At 41.3% G+C, this 17204-nt stretch overlaps 1 protein-coding gene across 14 annotated transcripts in view; it reads right to left on the minus strand.

Moving 5' to 3' along the window:
• The window catches only part of DLG1 (discs large MAGUK scaffold protein 1), a 344209-nt gene that overhangs the window by 233362 nt on the left and 93643 nt on the right, over nucleotides 1–17204 (minus strand). For all 14 annotated transcript variants that reach the window (XM_039489073.1, XM_039489067.1, XM_039489063.1 and 11 more), the window contains exon 4: nucleotides 4332–4481. In XM_039489073.1, coding sequence (XP_039345007.1) covers nucleotides 4332–4481 — 150 coding nt within the window. The remainder of the gene's footprint in view (nucleotides 1–4331; nucleotides 4482–17204) is intronic.

Raw genomic sequence — 17204 nt, forward strand, 5'->3', positions numbered from 1 at the left:
AATAAAAAGATTTTGTAGTCCATTCAAAAGTGTGTGGCAGTCTGGATTTGGCCCATGGTCTGCCTATTGGCTACCCTGCTATAATGTTTGCTGAGCAGCGTGAAGCAATGGAAACTACAATCATGGTTGGGAACTCTTTCTGTTCAGACTATCACCAGGTTTAAATATCACTGTGATTCATGGTCTGTTACCATCCAATTTTTAAATTCTCAGCTATTTTTTACTTTACAAATGACATGCCTTGCTGTCACCAAGGTGTATCTATCCCATGCCAACAGCACTAGATCATTTTGATAGCAGAGGTAACTCAACCAGTCATCACCCTTACACTCTACTTCCAGTTTGGTTGCGACAATTTCATTGGTTTTATGAGGGAGACTTTACAGATGGTGCATTACTTGGCCCATCCGCCACAACTGTGAGACAGCATAGGCTTTTTGCAACTAATTATTATTATTTGTATTATCATAACACCTAGGAGCCCTGGACCAGGACCCCATTCTGCTAGGTGTTGTACAAACACAGACCAAAAAGACAGCCCCTGCCTCAAACAGATTACATAACATGAGACAACAGATGGATACAGAGTGACTAATAGGGGAATACAAGAAAACGAGACAATATTGACCAGCATGATAGGCAGTGGTCTAAGAACACCAGCTGCCTAGCCACTGTCAAGTATTTTGTAGTCTTCGGGGCAAAGCAGAGTTTCACAGAGGGTTTTCAAGGAGGATACTAAGTTTGTTCTGCAGATATTTACAGGAAGCTCCTCTCAAGTGTGCGGGGCAGCATGGGAGAAAGCATGAAGGTGCTTATTTGAAAACTTAACATGCAGGTGAGTGATGGATGCTGACATCATAGGTTGATCGCAGGCCAGAGAATATCACAGTAACCCCTGTATTGAGTCCAATAACTTGTATTTGACAGCAGTATATCTTCTAGAAAGACAGCCAGTCTTGATTTGAAGACTTCAAGATGGAGAATCTACCACTTCCTGCAGTAGTTTGTTTCAAGAGTTTATCAAACTCACTGAAAAAATTTGTGCAATATTTCTAACTTGAATTTGTCTAGTTTTAATTTCCAGCCATTGGTTCTTTTAACATCTTTCTCTGTTAAGTTAAATAGCTGTTTAGCACATGGTATTTTCTCCCCACTAAGATAAATTATTCACTGTAATGAAGTCACTTAATCTCCTTTTTGATAATCTAAACAAACTGAGCAATTTAAATCTCTCAAAGTATTTTTTCCAGCCCTTTAATCATTTTTATGTCCCTTCCCTGCACCAGTTTTGCCACATCCTTTTAAAAATGTGGACACCTGAACCACACATAGTATTCCAATACTGGTGTCACCAGTGCCATATAAAAAGGTAAAATCACCTCCTTACTCATACTGACTACTCCCTGTTCATACCAAAAGATTGCATAACAGTCCTTTTTGCCACAGCACCACGATGGCAGCTCATTTTCAGTTTTCTGTCCATTATGACGTCTAAATCCTTTTCAAGCCACTAGTTTCTGTGCTAGTCCCCCATTCTGTAGGTACAACCTGCATTCTCTGTTCCTACATATACAATTTTGCATTTGGTTATATTAAAATGCCATTTTGTTTGAAAGGGCCCTGCTTACCAAGTGAACCAGATCATTCTGTGCTACTGCCCTCTCCTCAGCATTATTAACCAGGCTGCCAATCTTTGCACAATCCACAAATTTTTAGGAGCAATGATTTTGTATTTACCTGCACAACATTGATAAAAACATTGAACAGCATCAGGCCTAGAACTGATTCCTAGGGAAACTCACTAGAAACACCCCCATTCAGTGATGATTTTCCAATGACAACTGCTTTTTGAGATTTGTCAGTTAGCCAGTTCTTGATCCTATTAACATGTGTTTACTGATACTGTTTTGTTTTTTAATATTTTTTTCACTCAGCATGTTATGTTACTAAGGGTACGTCTACACTACGGGATTATTCCGAATTTGCATAAACCGGTTTTGTAAAACAGAATTTATAAAATCGGGTGGAGCACGGCCATACTAAGCACATTAAATCGGTGGTGTGCGTCCATGGTCCGTGGCTAGCGTCGATTTCTGGAGCGTTGCACTGTGGGTAGCTATTCCCTAGCTATCCCATAGTTCCCGCAGCCTCCCCCGCCCCTTGGAACTTCCAGGTTGAGATCTCAGTGCCTGATGGGGCAAAAATCATTGTCGCGGGTGGTTCTGGGTAAATGTCGTCAGTCACTCCTTCCGCTGGGAAAGCAACAGCAGACAAGCATTTCGCGCCTTTTTCCCCTGGATTGCCCTGGCAGATGCCATAGCATGGCAATCATGGAGCTTGTTTTGCCGTTTGTTACTCTCACCGTATGTGTACTAGATGCCGCTCACAGAGGCGATTCAGCAGCGCTACACAGAAGCATGCTTTTGCTTTTGCATGACAGCAGAGATGGTTACTAGCCATATTGCACCATCCAAACCCTTCCATAAATTGGAACTGAGGATGATCATGGCTACCAGTCCTTTTGTACCATTTGCTGCTAGTGCCCCTGGCCAATCAGCCAGGGGCGCAAAAGCCAAGATTGGTTACTAGCCATATTGCACCTTCCATCGTTTTGTACCATTAGCTACTGTCATAAGTGCCCCTGGCCGATCAGCCAGGGGCGCAAAAGCTAAAATTGGGAATGACTCCCTGAGTCAATCCCTCCTTTTTGGTTTCTAAAAATAGAATCAGTGCTGCCTAATATAGGCAAGTGTGCTAGAGAACCACCGTATCATAGAACCAGAGAGCACAGCTGCTCTGTGTCAGAGCCTGCAGAAATTATTATCTGTATGCTATTCACAGGGGGTGCTCCTGTAACAACCCCACCTGTTGATTCCGTTCTTCCCCCAGCCTTTCTTGGCTACCGTAGCATTGTCCCCCCACTTGTGTGATGAATTAATAAAGAATGCAGGAATAAGACACACTGACTTGTTAGTGAGAAATGAGTGGAAGGCAGCCTCCAGCTGCTATGATAGTCCAGACAGGACATTAAGCAGTGTGTAGGAGAGAAGCCCAGCATCCCACTGCTAGTCCAGGGGCAACTGAATCTTTTCTTTACACATGAAGGGTGGGGGCTGATGGAGCTCAGCCCCCTGTTGCTATGATGAGGATGGTTACCAGCCATATTGCACCATCCATCCACCAGAAAAAATTAGGGCCAATAGGCTGATGACGAGGACGGTTAACAGTCCTTTTGTACCATCAGCTGAGGCTGATGATGAGGATGGATTTCCATCGTATTGTACCATCAGCCGCCCATGGCGGGGGGGGGGGAGCAAGGATGTTGGTGTTGAGTGCTGCACTATCGCGTCTATCTGCAGCATTCAGTAAAGATAGGGTGACATGTAAAAGAGTCAGAGGATTGTTTTACCTTTCGCTTCTGGGGGTGGGTGGGTGAGTAGATTGCCAAGCTATGCCCTGACCCGCGGACACTGTGTTTGACCCTAGAAGCATTTGGAGCTCAGCCAAGAATGCAAATAATTTTCGGAGGCTGCAGGAACTGTGGGATAGCTTCAGTCCTCCAGTCCATGAGCGTCCATTTGATTCTTTGGCTTTCCGTTACGCTTGTCACGCTGCAGTGCGCTGAGTCCCTGCTATGGCGTCTGTCTGGAGATTTTTAAAAAAGGATTCTGAATTTCATCTTCTGTAACGGAGCGCTGATAGAACGGATTTGCCTGCCCTTACAGCGATCACATCCGCATGGTCCATGCGGGAGCTCTTTTTTTATTTTGATTTCGGACTGCATCGCCACCCGTGCTGATCGGAGCTCCACGCTGGGCAAACAGGAAATATTCAAAAGTTCGCGGGGCTTTTCCTGTTTACCTGACCACTGCATCCGAGTTCAGATTGCGGTCCAGAGCGGTCACTGGTGCACTGTGGGATAGCTCCCGGAGGCCAATACCGTCGATCAGCGTCCACACTAACCCTAATCCGATATGTTAATACCGATACTAGCGTTACTCCTCTCGTTAGGGAGGAGTACAGAAACCGGTTTAAAGAGCCATTAAAATCGATATAAGGTGCCTCCTAGTGTGGACGGTTTTGGCGTTAAATCGGTTTTACGCTCCTAAAACCGATTTAAAATGCCTAGTGTAGACCAGGCCTCAGTCGAACACCTTACAAAAGTCTAAGTATATTACTTTTACCTTTGTCAACTAAATCTGTAATCTCTCTTAAAAAATCAGGTTTGTCAAACAAGACCTATTTTCCAAAATACCATAAGTTTGTTAAAGCAATAATTCATTGTCTCAAACACCTATTAAAAATAGTTTACATTAAAAAAAAATCCCTACCTTTACTGGAGAAATGTGAGAGTGGGAAACAAATCCATGTATATTTTCAATCTGTGATAGGTTCTTCTCTGATACATGAACCAACTCTGGAACAGTCACCTCACTGGTATGCTCTTGTGCAGGTGTATCTTCATCCTGACACCGATATTTCTGTAGAATATACAAAAATTTCCATTTTAAATATTTGCCCTATATAGATGTTTACATATAGTAAAGAATTCTTAGGAAAATTACTGGGGTACATGAGAGTAGGCGAGCTCTGGTGCCAATTCCACTATTCAGAGATCAAAGTACAATAAATTTAAAGGAATACCATCAACTTAAACATTATGTCTAAATATTTTATACTACTACTGTTACATGCAACCTCTAAAATTTCTATAACCAAGATCACTTTGTTTTGTGTATTTGACAGCAATATGCATATAAGTAAGTTTCACTATCTCCCTGGCATAGTCAGTTTCCCCTTTATTTATGAAATCTTTCACACAACAAAAAAGGATTGAAAAATATTTTTAATGTACGAAAATGATCATAACACAAAAATCAACAGGGGATTCAGAAATTGGGATAGTAAACTACTTTTAATTCTTTTTTTTTAGAAGTCAGTAGATTTCAAATTCATAGTGTCCATTTAATGTTAAACATTTTTAGATTAAAAAATACTGGAAGGGTAACTATTCTAGCCTTCATTTTCTCGAAATACATTTTTCCATGAAGATTACAAACTTTAGACTTCCCAGCGGAGAAACAAATTCATACATACACTACAAAAAAATATTCTAGGCCCTCAATAATACTTACAGACCAAAGCAAACATATTACCTTGTTACCATAATTCTTGTCCTCCCTTCCTCCCAGGTTTTAATCATTTATTTTAGATGATAAACTTTTCAGCTCATGAAATCTGTCTTTCAATTACCCACTTGCACCACAGACTTTTATGATACTAAATAATATTGCTAAATTGTAAACTGTATCTCCCAGACTTTTTCTAAGTCAGCAAGAAATAAGTATACTTTTGTTTTCAAATCTTTCAGGCAAATGAAGCACTAAGGAAAGCTGAACAAATAAATCCTATATAGTCACAGACTGGCACAGCACTGTGCAAGCTTCTTTAATGCCCTATTGAAATATCTCAGCCCTGCCATGGAATGACTACAACTCAGTTGCCCACTTTAGCCTTGGCTTCTCTATCAAAGCTCCTAATAAGGATGCCTTTTAGCCCTACGTGTAATAGTGGGTTTTAGAAAATGGAAAAACCACCAATTTATTTCCCCACAAAGCTGCTAAATGGTAACAACTTTCTCACTACTTACCTGGCCAAGATGCTAACCAGTGGCTTAAATATAAAAATGTTATTTCCAGTTTCCTGATCTCTAATTCCCCAAAAAGCCTACTTATCACCGTGCTTTTGAGTTTCTTTTGTGTCACAGAAAATTGTCATTTTCCTAATTTTCTAGTCTTGTTAATGCAATTTCTGCATAAAAAATCAGTATTGCCTTTTTTTACTTTGTAAAAGCAGCAAAGAGTCCTGTGGCACCTTATAGACTAACAGACGTTTTGGAGCATGAGATTTCGTGGGTGAATACCCACTTCGTCGGATACATGTTTTTACTTTATTACAAAAGGTAATAATACTATTACATGCATTTATTCTTTTCATCCAAAACTCTAAAATGTGGCAGCTTCTCTAGCCTCTTTCCAGAAACATTAAATATTACTCCCAAAGTCAAATTTTTACTTGTTTCCAGTCCATTTCCAAATCCAGCAGAGAGATCTCTTATATAAACCACTAGGGATTTTCCCTGATTTCAGCCACCAGTGGCCAACCACTGGTGCAGCCGCAACTACACAAACCTCTACTATAAGATAACTCTTCTACATAAATTTGTTAGCTTCTAAAGGTACCACAAAGACTCCTCGTTATTTCTTCTATATTAGGGATTTGCACTAGTGTGACTACGTCAGTGACTGATCACCAATGACTAGAATCCCCACAGCAGATATATCTTGGGGGGCGGGGGGGAGATAATCTAAGCATTTCCCCATCCTCTGTTTATCATTTAGCCAATTCTTTATGCCCTTTAAGCAGCCTATCCATTGATTTGCCAGATGATACCATATCTGGAATCAGCAACTAAGTACATTTGTCTAATACGACTTAGTCATGTGTCCATAGAAGCACTTCAAACAAATCATCATTTTCAGTTTGCCAAACTTAACACACTTACAACAGTATGTGTGTATCTGTTTTACCCGATTACAATGAAAGCTTAGTAAGGACTAATGTTTCTTCTGTCCATCATGTTAAACTAATGTGAAAAATTAAACTTTCTAAGTTCCTTATAAGCAAAAGAAGCATTAAATGTTGTATCTACTATAAATAAAGTCAATTTCCAATTAAAACATGACTAAACGCTTTTCAAATAAATTGTAAGTATCCAAATAATAGCCATTTTAGTTTCTTAAAAATCTACCATACTCGTATTAGAATTATATTTTTGAAAAGCCATTACACATGGTAATCCACTTGAAGCTAAAAACTTGAAGTACCTGAAAATAATATGCAGTCAGACAATTAAAAGTTATTTGAAAACACTGTTTCAGACTACCACAGAGAGAGGAAATAAAAACCTCACACCATAAGAAAATAAGAATGGCCATACTGGGTCAGATCAAAGGTCCATCAAGCCCAGTATCCACTCTACCAACAATGGCCAATGCCAGGTGCCCCAGAGGGAGTGAACCCAACAGGCAATGATCAAGTGATCTCCCTCCTGCCATCCATCTCCACCCTCTGACAGACAGAGGTTAGGGACACCCTTCCTTACCCATCCTGGCTAATATCCATTAACAGACTTAACCTCCATGAATTTATCCAGTTCTTTTAAAAGCTGTTATATTCCTAGCCTTCACAACCTCCCCAGCTAAGGAGTTCCACAAGTTGACTGTGCGTTGTGTGAAGAACTTCCTTTTATGTGTTTTAAACCTGCTGCCCATTAATTGCATTTGGTGGCCCCTAGTTCTTATATTATGGGAACAAGTAAATAACTTTTCCTTATTTACTTTTTCCACATCACTCATGATTTTCTATACCTCTATCATATCCCCCATTAGTCTCCTCTTTTCCAAGCTGAAAAATCATAGCCTCTTTAATCTCTCCTCATATGAGACCCGTTCCAAACCCCTAATCATTTTAGTTGTCCTTCTCTGAACCTTTTCTAATGCCAGTATATCTTTTTATAATTGAGGAGACCACATCTCTACACAGTATTCAAGATGTGAGCGTACCGTGGATTTATACAAGGACAATAAGATACTCTCCGTCTTCTTTTCTATCCCCTTTTTAATTATTCCTAACATCCTGTTTGCCTTTTTGACTGCCACTGCACACTGCGTGGATGTCTTCAGAAAACTATCCACGATGACCCCAAGATCTTTTTCCTGATTCATTGTAGCTAAATTCGCCCCCATTAAAGATTCATAATTCTAGGGCTGGAAGGGACCTCAAGAGGTCATCGAGTCCAGTCCCCTGCACTCTGCAGGACCAAATACTCTCTAGACCACCCCTGATAGACATTTATCTAACCTACTCTTAAATATCTCCACAAATGGAGATTCCACAACCTCCCTAGGCAGTTTATTCCAGGGTTTAACCACCCTGACAGTTAGGAACTTTTTCCTAATGTCCAACCTAAACCTCCCTTGCTGCAGTTTAAGCCCATTGCTTCTTGTTCTATCCTTAGAGGCTAAGATGAACAAGTTTTCTCCCTCCTCCTTATGACACCCTTTTAGATATCTGAAAACTGCTATCATGTCCCCTCTCAGTCTTCTCTTTTCCAAACTAAACAAACCCAATTCTTTCAGCCTTCCTTCATAGGTCATGTTCTCTAGACCTTTAATCATTCTTGTTGCTCTTCTCTGTACCCTCTCCAATTTCTCCACATCTTTCTTGAAATGCGGTGCCCAGAACTGGACACAATATTCCAGTTGAGGCCTAACCAGAGCAGAGTAGAGCGGAAGAATGACTTCTTGTGTCTTGCTCACAACACACCTGTTAATGCATCCCAGAATCATGTTTGCTTTTTTTCATATTGTATGTATAGTTGGGGTTATTTCTTCCAATTTCTTCTTTAAATTTATCCACATTAAATTTCATTTGCCATTTTGTTGCCCAATCACTTAGATTTGTGAGATCTTTTTGAAGTTCTTCACAGTCTGCTTTGGTCTTAACTATCTTAAGCAGTTTAGTATCTACAAACTTTGCCACCTCACTTTTTACCCCTTTCTCCAGATCATTTATGAATAAGTTGAATAGGATTGGTCCTAGGACTGACCCTTGGTGGACACTACTTGTTACCCCTCTCCATTCTGAGAATTTACCATTTATTCCTATCCTTTGTTCCCTGTCTTTTAAACAGTTCTCAATCCACGAAAGGATCTTCCCTTTTATCCCATGACAACTTAATTTATTTAAGAGCCTTTGGTGAGGGACCTTGTCAAAGGCTTTCTGGAAATTTAAGTACACTGTGTCCAATGGATCCCCTTGTCCACATGTTTGTTGACCCCTTCAAAGAACTCTAATAGATTAGTAAGACACGATTTCCCTTTACAGAAACCATGTTGACTTTTGCCCAACAATTTATGTTCTTCTATGTGTCTGACAATTTTATTCTTTACTATTGTTTCAAATAGTTTGCCCGGTACTGATGTTAGACTTACTGGTCTGTAATTGCTGGGATCACCTCTAGAGCCTTTTTTAAATATTGGCGTTACATTAGCTATCTTCCAGTCACTGGGTACAGAAGCCGATTTAAAGGCCAGGTTACAAACCATAGTTAGTAGTTCTGCAACTTCACATTTGAGTTCTTTCAAAACTCTTGGGTGAATGCCATCTGGTCCCTGTGACTTGTTACTGTTAAGTTTATCAATTAATTCCAAAACCTCCCCTAATGACACCTCAATCTGAGATAGTCCCTCAGATTTGTCACCTAAAAAGAATGGGTCAGGTGTTGAAATCTCCCTCACATACTCAGCCATGAAGACCGAAGCAAAGAATTAATTTAATTTCTCCATAATGGCCTTATTGTCCTTGAGTGCTCCTTTGGCATCTCGATAGTCCAGGATTATAGGTACAGGTATAGCCTATATGAAAACTAACTCCCTATCTCAGTGCATTAGAGATGTAAAATGTAGTTCCTAATTCAATACTAATGCGTTTTGAAACTCCTACTCACTTTCAGTATTTATTATTTTGTACAAGTACTCTTAGGGATACAAGTAAGTCCCATTTTTAAAATACTGCAAATCACAATTGAGGTCACTTATGTTACATTTATAGCACTTTTCATCCTGAAAGATCCCAAATCATTCCTTCTCTTGTGCACACATATAAGCTAATCACTTGTTCTCCACTGCCATAAAGCCACATCTAGAGTGGGAGAGCAGAAGTTCAACAGACAACTATTGTGTGTGGACTTGACCAGAATCAACAATTATGTAACTTCTGATAAGAATGAATTTGAAGTATTGGTACAGGTGCAATAGGAGAGCCAACTCCAGTGAGCTTTGGAATCAAATGCAAACAATTATGCTCAAAACCACATATTCTGAGATGTCACCGTCGGACCACACAATGGTTTATTTTTTATTTTATATACAGGCCGTCAAGCGATTAAAAAAATTAATCACGATTAATCGTGCTGTTAAACCATGTATGTCACATAGCCACACTATCACTGGCAGATAACTTAGAAACTATAAAAAATGATGGTGATCTTGAAGATGGATACGCTGCAGAATCTTGTATGTTGAGTATGGATTCTCCTAAACAAAATAAGTCAATGCAGTTATTTCATTATTATTACCATACTGCTGATTTAGTATTACTCATTCCATTCACTGACAGTACTAATTTAAAGGTGAAATTGTAAAAGCAAGTTCTGCCTATTTCAGCTATTTATTTTTTTATCACAACTGCATCTAAAATGATAGTACCATAGAGTAACAACTATATTTTTTGCTCAAACATGAGAATTCAAGAATAGCCCAGAAGGAAGACAGGCAGTCCTTAAGAAAGAAGTATGAAATAAAGTTTACCAACCTGAAGATCCTGCATGTTTACACATGTTCCTTTCATCATCTTCAGCGCAGCTTCCTCCTGAGAAGGAACACTTCTCATCATGTTGTTTCATTCAAGCAACCAGGGCTTGCATTTCTTTGTTGCATCATTTGCATTTTGTACACATGCCTGTCTTACCCACAGGTAGAGGAACTTAATTAAAATATTCCCAAACTAGGTCTCTCTTACGATCTGCTGCCATTATAGGTTTTCCCTTCTAGTGAGAGAATGGTGTGGTAGATCTCAAATCAATGAAGGCTACACTCAGAAAGACCTCAAGACTTCTTGAATATGCTGCTCAAACAGTTTCACTTTCATTTCTACTCCCTGTCCCTCCCTTCTCACATTTATCTTCAGACTTCTTCTCCTTATCCAGATCTATTCCACTCTCAACAATTTTCTATTCATGAACTTTTTGAAACTTTGCACTTTTAGAGAGAGGTAAGGGATTGACTCTGTGTATACAAATTTGCAGAGGGACAATAGGGTTGAGGTCTGCTATTTCGCACTTCTATATATTTATTTATTTAAAAACATTTTTGCTGTTAACAAACATGTTATCCCTGGAGACATAAATCCACAGATTGAGAACTGCAAAACTAAGCATCTCTGATGATATCTTCTAGACCAGGGGTCTCAAACTCAAATGCCCACAAGGGCCACATGAGGTCTAGTGCATTGGCCCAAGGGCCACATCACTGACACCCTCACCCTCACTGCCCCCGGCCCCGCCTCCACTCCACCCTTTCCATGAGGCCCCGCCCCAGCCCTGCCTCTTCCCACTCCTTCCCTGCCCCTTTCCACCCCCTTCCCCAAAGTCCCCACCCAAATGCTGCCCCTTCCCTGTCACCAGGGGGGGTAGGGGGGGTGCAGGTGTGGCAGGGGCTCAGGGCAGGGAGTTGAGGTGCAGGAGGTGTGCAGGGTGCAGAAGGGGGTTCAGGACAGGGAGTTGGTGTATGGGGTGCAAGAAGGGTGAGGGATGCGGCAGGGGGTTGGGGTGCAGGGTGCAACAGGTGGCTCAGGACAGGGAGTGCAGGAGGAGTGTGGGGTGCGGCAGGGGGCTCAGGGAACAGAGTTGGGGTGCAGGAGGGGTGTGGGGTGCAAGCTCTGGCCCGGCGCTGCTTACCTAGAGTAGCTCCAGGGTGGCAGCGGCACGCATCGGGGCCAGGGCAGGCTCCTGGCCCTGCGCCGCTCCGCTCCAGGAAGCAGCCGGAACCATGGTCCCTGTGGGAGTGGGGGTGGGCACAGGGCTCCGCTGCTGCTCCTCCAGGTACCTCCCACGAAGCTCCCATTGGCCGCAGTTCCCTGTTCCCGGTCAATGGGAGCTGCGGGGGTGGGGGTGGGGTTACCTTGAAGCAAGGCAATGCAGGAGCCCTCTGCCTTCTCCCCCATCCCCTCCGGCCCAAAGGGACGTGCTGCCAGCCACTTAAGGGAGCGGCGTGGGGCTCATGGCGCCACGGGGGGCAATCACTGTAGTTTGCCCACCCCTGGCCTGGAGGTAGGCAGAGGGGCGGCGGGAGCTTGGCGGGCCGCACAGAAGAGCCCTGCAGGCCGCGTGTTTGAGGCCCCTGTTCTAGACTGAGCCCCACTGGGTAGACAGAAAGATTAACCCAAATAATCTATACAGAAGCTCCTGGGACCCCATAAAATTGGGTCCCTAATCCATGAACTATTAGAACTCATTTACAAAACTTTTCTTAAACATTAAATGAATATATTGTCTCATACTATAGAATTAGAATTTATAATCCCTATTCCATGATGAGATATCTTTGAGCTATAATGTATCTTAATTAAAATTATCTTTAAATAGGTTTTTCCTCAAAAAATATTTTATACAAAAAATCAGATTTAAATTTAAAAAATCCGATTTTTTAAGTCATTGATTTTTATTCACCCTGGAAATAATATTGGAAAGAAGCAGACCCTGAGGTCAGAGATCAACAGACGCAAACTGATGTACTTTGGGCACATTAGCTGTAAAGATGGAAATAATCTTGAAAAAGTTATGGAAGGAATGGTGGAGGATCATCATAGTGAGGGATGACCAGATGACCAGCGAGGAGATGGTTGTATGGCTTGTAGTAGACCACTGGAAGGTCACCTTCTGCGTGCTTGAAGTTGGCAAGGGATTGTGAAGGCTTCTGAAAATTCTACTATGATCTCAATGATATTCAGACATGAATACACAGCTGTACTTAGTACACAACACCACGCAACAATAAAGAGGGAATTTTGGCCAATGACACCAGGCTCACTTTATCCTCACAAGCACAGCTATGAGATGGTTAATATCTACCCAAAGCAGATGGGTCAAGTTTGGTTTAATTCTGAAAAGCAATTCTAAAAGAATCATTATTGTCAAGTTTAGGGAGCAACTGACAGAGAGAGACACAGAGAAATTATTTTGGGGAAATGTTATGGCTTGTGTTATATAAGAGGTCAGGCCAGATTATCGCAATGGTTCCATCAGGTCTCGGAATCTATGAGGAATGGCACACACCATGTGTATATGTTGACTTCATCATACACAGGCCATGCCCATAGATACTGGCCCAGCAGGTATGCAGGCAGGAGTTGAGACCCTCTGCAGCTGGAACGGAGACCTCAGCAGACAAAACCAACACCATCTGTCCCACTCACCTTCCCTCCCAAAAAAACATATTGGAGGCAAAAGCCCCATAAGTCAGAGCAGAAGGAGAAGGGTGAGGCTGCTGCCCCAATCCAACCCTCTTACAGCTCTCCTGGGTTGAAGACAACTCTCAGTCACACGGAGCCACCCATCACATCCATCTGTCCAAGAGGAGTTCTGCCGCAGCCCAAAGAAGCTACTGCCTCCTCCATTCACACCAAGCTGCTCCCACCTGGTCTGAAAGCTGAGCTGTCCCAGGTATATGCTTCTGAACTTTCACTGTTTATAAGACTCAGTCAGGGAGGGGACAGGACAGAACAGAACAAATTACATGGAAACAGTGATTGGGGGAAGGGAACAAAAGGTAGGTAGCCAAAAGAGATAGTGACCTAGTGAGGGGCACACAAACTCAGAAAACATTCAGGGTTTATAGTTAATCATCATAATTCTCAATTATGGCATGATGTGCAAGAGACCCAGGTGTTCCATATTTTGGGCATCTACCATACACTTTGTGCTTGTCTGTGTCCATATACTGACAGGTTTGAAGGTTGACAGGTATTTCATAGTCAAGTTAATTCCTTTCCTTCTGATGCATCATATAATAAAAGGTTCTGCAAACTGGATTAGGCCTTCAATGACACCTGTGTCAATCCACTGAACACTAAAGGACAAATTTTTTGCTCGTGATAATTGGTGCAGCTCATTTGACTTGAATGGACTTGTATCAATTTAAACTAGCAGAGAATTTTGCTCAAATTCAATCTCCGATGTCACTGACGCCATCATTTGTCCCACAGAACTTTTACTGTTGGTAGTGATGATGTATGAGAAGAAAATAACTCATCTTGACTCCGAAATCCCAAATTGAGTTCAGAGGGCTGGCAGTTAGATTTTTGTTAAGTTTATAAACTGAATACATTTGATAGTAAATCAGTAAGGCAAACACAAAAAGGTAGTATGAGGTTTCCAGAATACCTGCTCAAAGTATAACTAATATTCTAAAGTTCCTGTACAGGATACATGCACAATAAATTTAAGGGCATTCAACTTATCTATTCGGTTTCTTCAACAGCAAAGATCTAGGTCAAACCCATCAGAATTCACACCTTCCGGAGAGTATTTCAAACCTGATACATACATCACTAAGCCCCTCTCCTCCAGGGATGAAGAATTTTTTTTCAATGACTTATTTTAATGCAGGGGTTCTCAAACTGGGGGTCGAGACCCCTCAGGGGATCACAAGGCTATTATATGGGGGGTCGTGAGCTGTCAGCCTCCACTCCAAACCCTGCTTTGCCTCCAGCAAATGGTGTTAAATATATAAAAATGTGCTTTTAATTTTGAAGAGGAGATCACACTCAAGAGGCTTGCTATATGAAAGGGGTCACCAGTACAAAAGTTTGAGAACCACTGTTTTAATGGGGAACCACATTAAAACAAAGGACAACAACAATCTGCACAGATAGCCAAAAACAACTGAAGTGGTTAAAACAAATACCCTTAAATTTCAACTTCAACATAACCAATTCAACAAAGAATTCAGCTTCTTGACAGACCTACGGAGACAACACTCCAGATGGTTCATCAAGCAGAAAGTGAATTAATCGAAATAACATGTCTCCAGCTATACCAGCTGGTCCACTGACAACACAAAAAAACTGTGATAATTAAAATGCTCTCAAGAATGGAAAGAATGTTACATACGATGTAATCAATATTAAAAAGTATACAGTACCCAACAACACACTAATAAATTTTCACTACATAAATGTTGTGGCATCTCAGTATTAGTTCAAGAATAGCAGTACATCTTCTGTACAAATATAAATATCAAGACAACAAAATCTCAAAATTAGGACCAGAGTTTTAATAAGATGGCCTTGAGGTTTTTCCATTTAACACATTTGCAGCTAATGTTTTCACTCTTGCACTCAACATTATGATTTCCATGTTATCAAATATTTCAAAAGAAAAAATGGTAAACAAAAAAATAAATCAGGCAACCAGGAACACATACACTGTAAAATTTTAGACAAAATACTAATACTTGTATATGCCCCCTAAATCCCAAATCTCTGGGCTGGTTCATCCCTGGTCCAATGTGCCATTCTAGCAATTGGGGATTGCCAGAACACAATGAGCCCTTTTTCCATGCTTTCAACACCCAACCCCACTGAGGGACCTGAGAAGGGATGCACCATAAAACCATATATGACAGCTCTACAACACCTTAGAATTTTACTCACACCAGGAAAATCCCCAAACAGCCTGTTTCACTGTCATTTCAGCTACTTTGCACCACAGAGACACAGAAACCAAATGAGTAGAGGGGCAAAGAGCTGAACTAAAATTCCTAAAAATACCCCTACCCTTAGTTTACATTGTGTAAATATATATATATATATATATATATATATATATATATAGTACAGAGGGGGTCTATTTTCACAAAGATCAGATTAACTGGCAAGTAGTGAAGGTTACATACTCTACTTTTATATTTCAAAATATGACATGCTTTGGGTATGACGGTAACAGACACAAAGTGACTGAACACAAGGTTTATCACAGATTAGTTAGTGCATTACTGGTTATGCCCTGTTTATATCTCCTCTAGTACAGATCCTAAAAAGCAGCAAAAAAGTGACAAAAACATGTCCCAAAAGTAGCACTAATTGTTAAACACTGTCTTTCAGTACAAAGACTGGGCAACAAAATGGCTGATGAAATTCAATGTTGATAAATGCAAAGTAATGCACACTGGAAAACATAAACCCAACTATACATATAAAATGATGGGCTCTAAATCAGCTTGTTACCACACAAGAAAGATTTTGGAGTCATTGTGGATAGTTCTCTAAAAACATCCACTCAATGTGCAGCGGCAGTCAAAAAAGCAAACAGAATGTTGGGAATCATTAAGAAAGTGATAGATATTAAGACAGAAAATATCATATTGCCTCTATATAAATCAGGGCTTTGGAGTTGTGCTCCTGCTCCACTCCAGCTCCAGGCAAAAACCTGTAGCTACACTGCTCCGGAGCTGCGCCGTGCTCCAGCTCTGGGCTCTGCTCCAAAGCCCTGCAAAAAAGAAATAGATCAATTCATAGAGGATAGGCCCATCCATGGCTATTAGCCAGGATAGTCACGGAATCGTGTAACTAGCCTCTGTTTGCCAGAAGCTGGGAATGGGCGACAAGGGATGGATCACTTGACAGTTCCTTGTTGTGTTCATTTCCTCTGGGACAGCTGGCACTGGCCACTGTTGGAAGATAGGATACTGGGCTAGATGGAGCTTTGGTCTGACCCAGTATGACCATTTGTAAGCCTAAGCAGTTGGTCTATACAATTGTGAGTTCATCTGGGGCTGTGGAACAGTGGAAGAACAAATCTTCCCTACCAGCCCAAAGAATAGCAATAGCATCAGTCTCAAAACCATGCATGGAGAGAAAAGAATGGCCAGTCCTACCCTTCTCCAAATAAAGGGCATGCCAAAATCCCCAGTGTGCGAACTACTGTAATGAAGAAGGTCATAAAACTTTGATTTTTTTCCCCTAATCCACACAGTGAATGCCACTGTGGTTCCAAGAGAGATAGGGCCCTCTGCATCTATTGAGGAGGGACGCAGGATTTGTTCCTGTGTGTGGAATAAGTTTAATTATTTCAAATAAATGCTTGGTTATCCTTTGCTGAAGTTTTCTCTATTAGGTCATATGATCACGCTATTTTACAGTATTCCAGCAAATCAGACTAAGCTTGACATTAAAAAAGTGTAAAATATAATTTATGCAATACTTGTTCTGGACGACGGAAAAACTAAGGCCTGGTCTACACTAGGACTTTAATTCGAATTTAGCAGCGTTAATTCGAATTAACCGCGCACCCGTCCACACCACGAAGCCATTTAATTCAACCTAGAGGGCTCTTTAGTTCGAATTCTGTACTCCTCCCCGACGAGGGGAGTAGCGCTAAATTCGACATGGCTATGTCAAATTAGGCTAGGTGTGGATGCAAATCGAACTTAGTAGCTCCGGGAGCTATCCCACAGTGCACCACTCTGTTGACGCTCTGGACAGCAGTCCGAGCTTCGATGTTCTGACCAGCCACACAGGAA

This window comes from Mauremys reevesii, linkage group 9 (assembly GCF_016161935.1).
Source record: "Mauremys reevesii isolate NIE-2019 linkage group 9, ASM1616193v1, whole genome shotgun sequence".
NCBI classification, from domain to species: domain Eukaryota; kingdom Metazoa; phylum Chordata; order Testudines; family Geoemydidae; genus Mauremys; species Mauremys reevesii.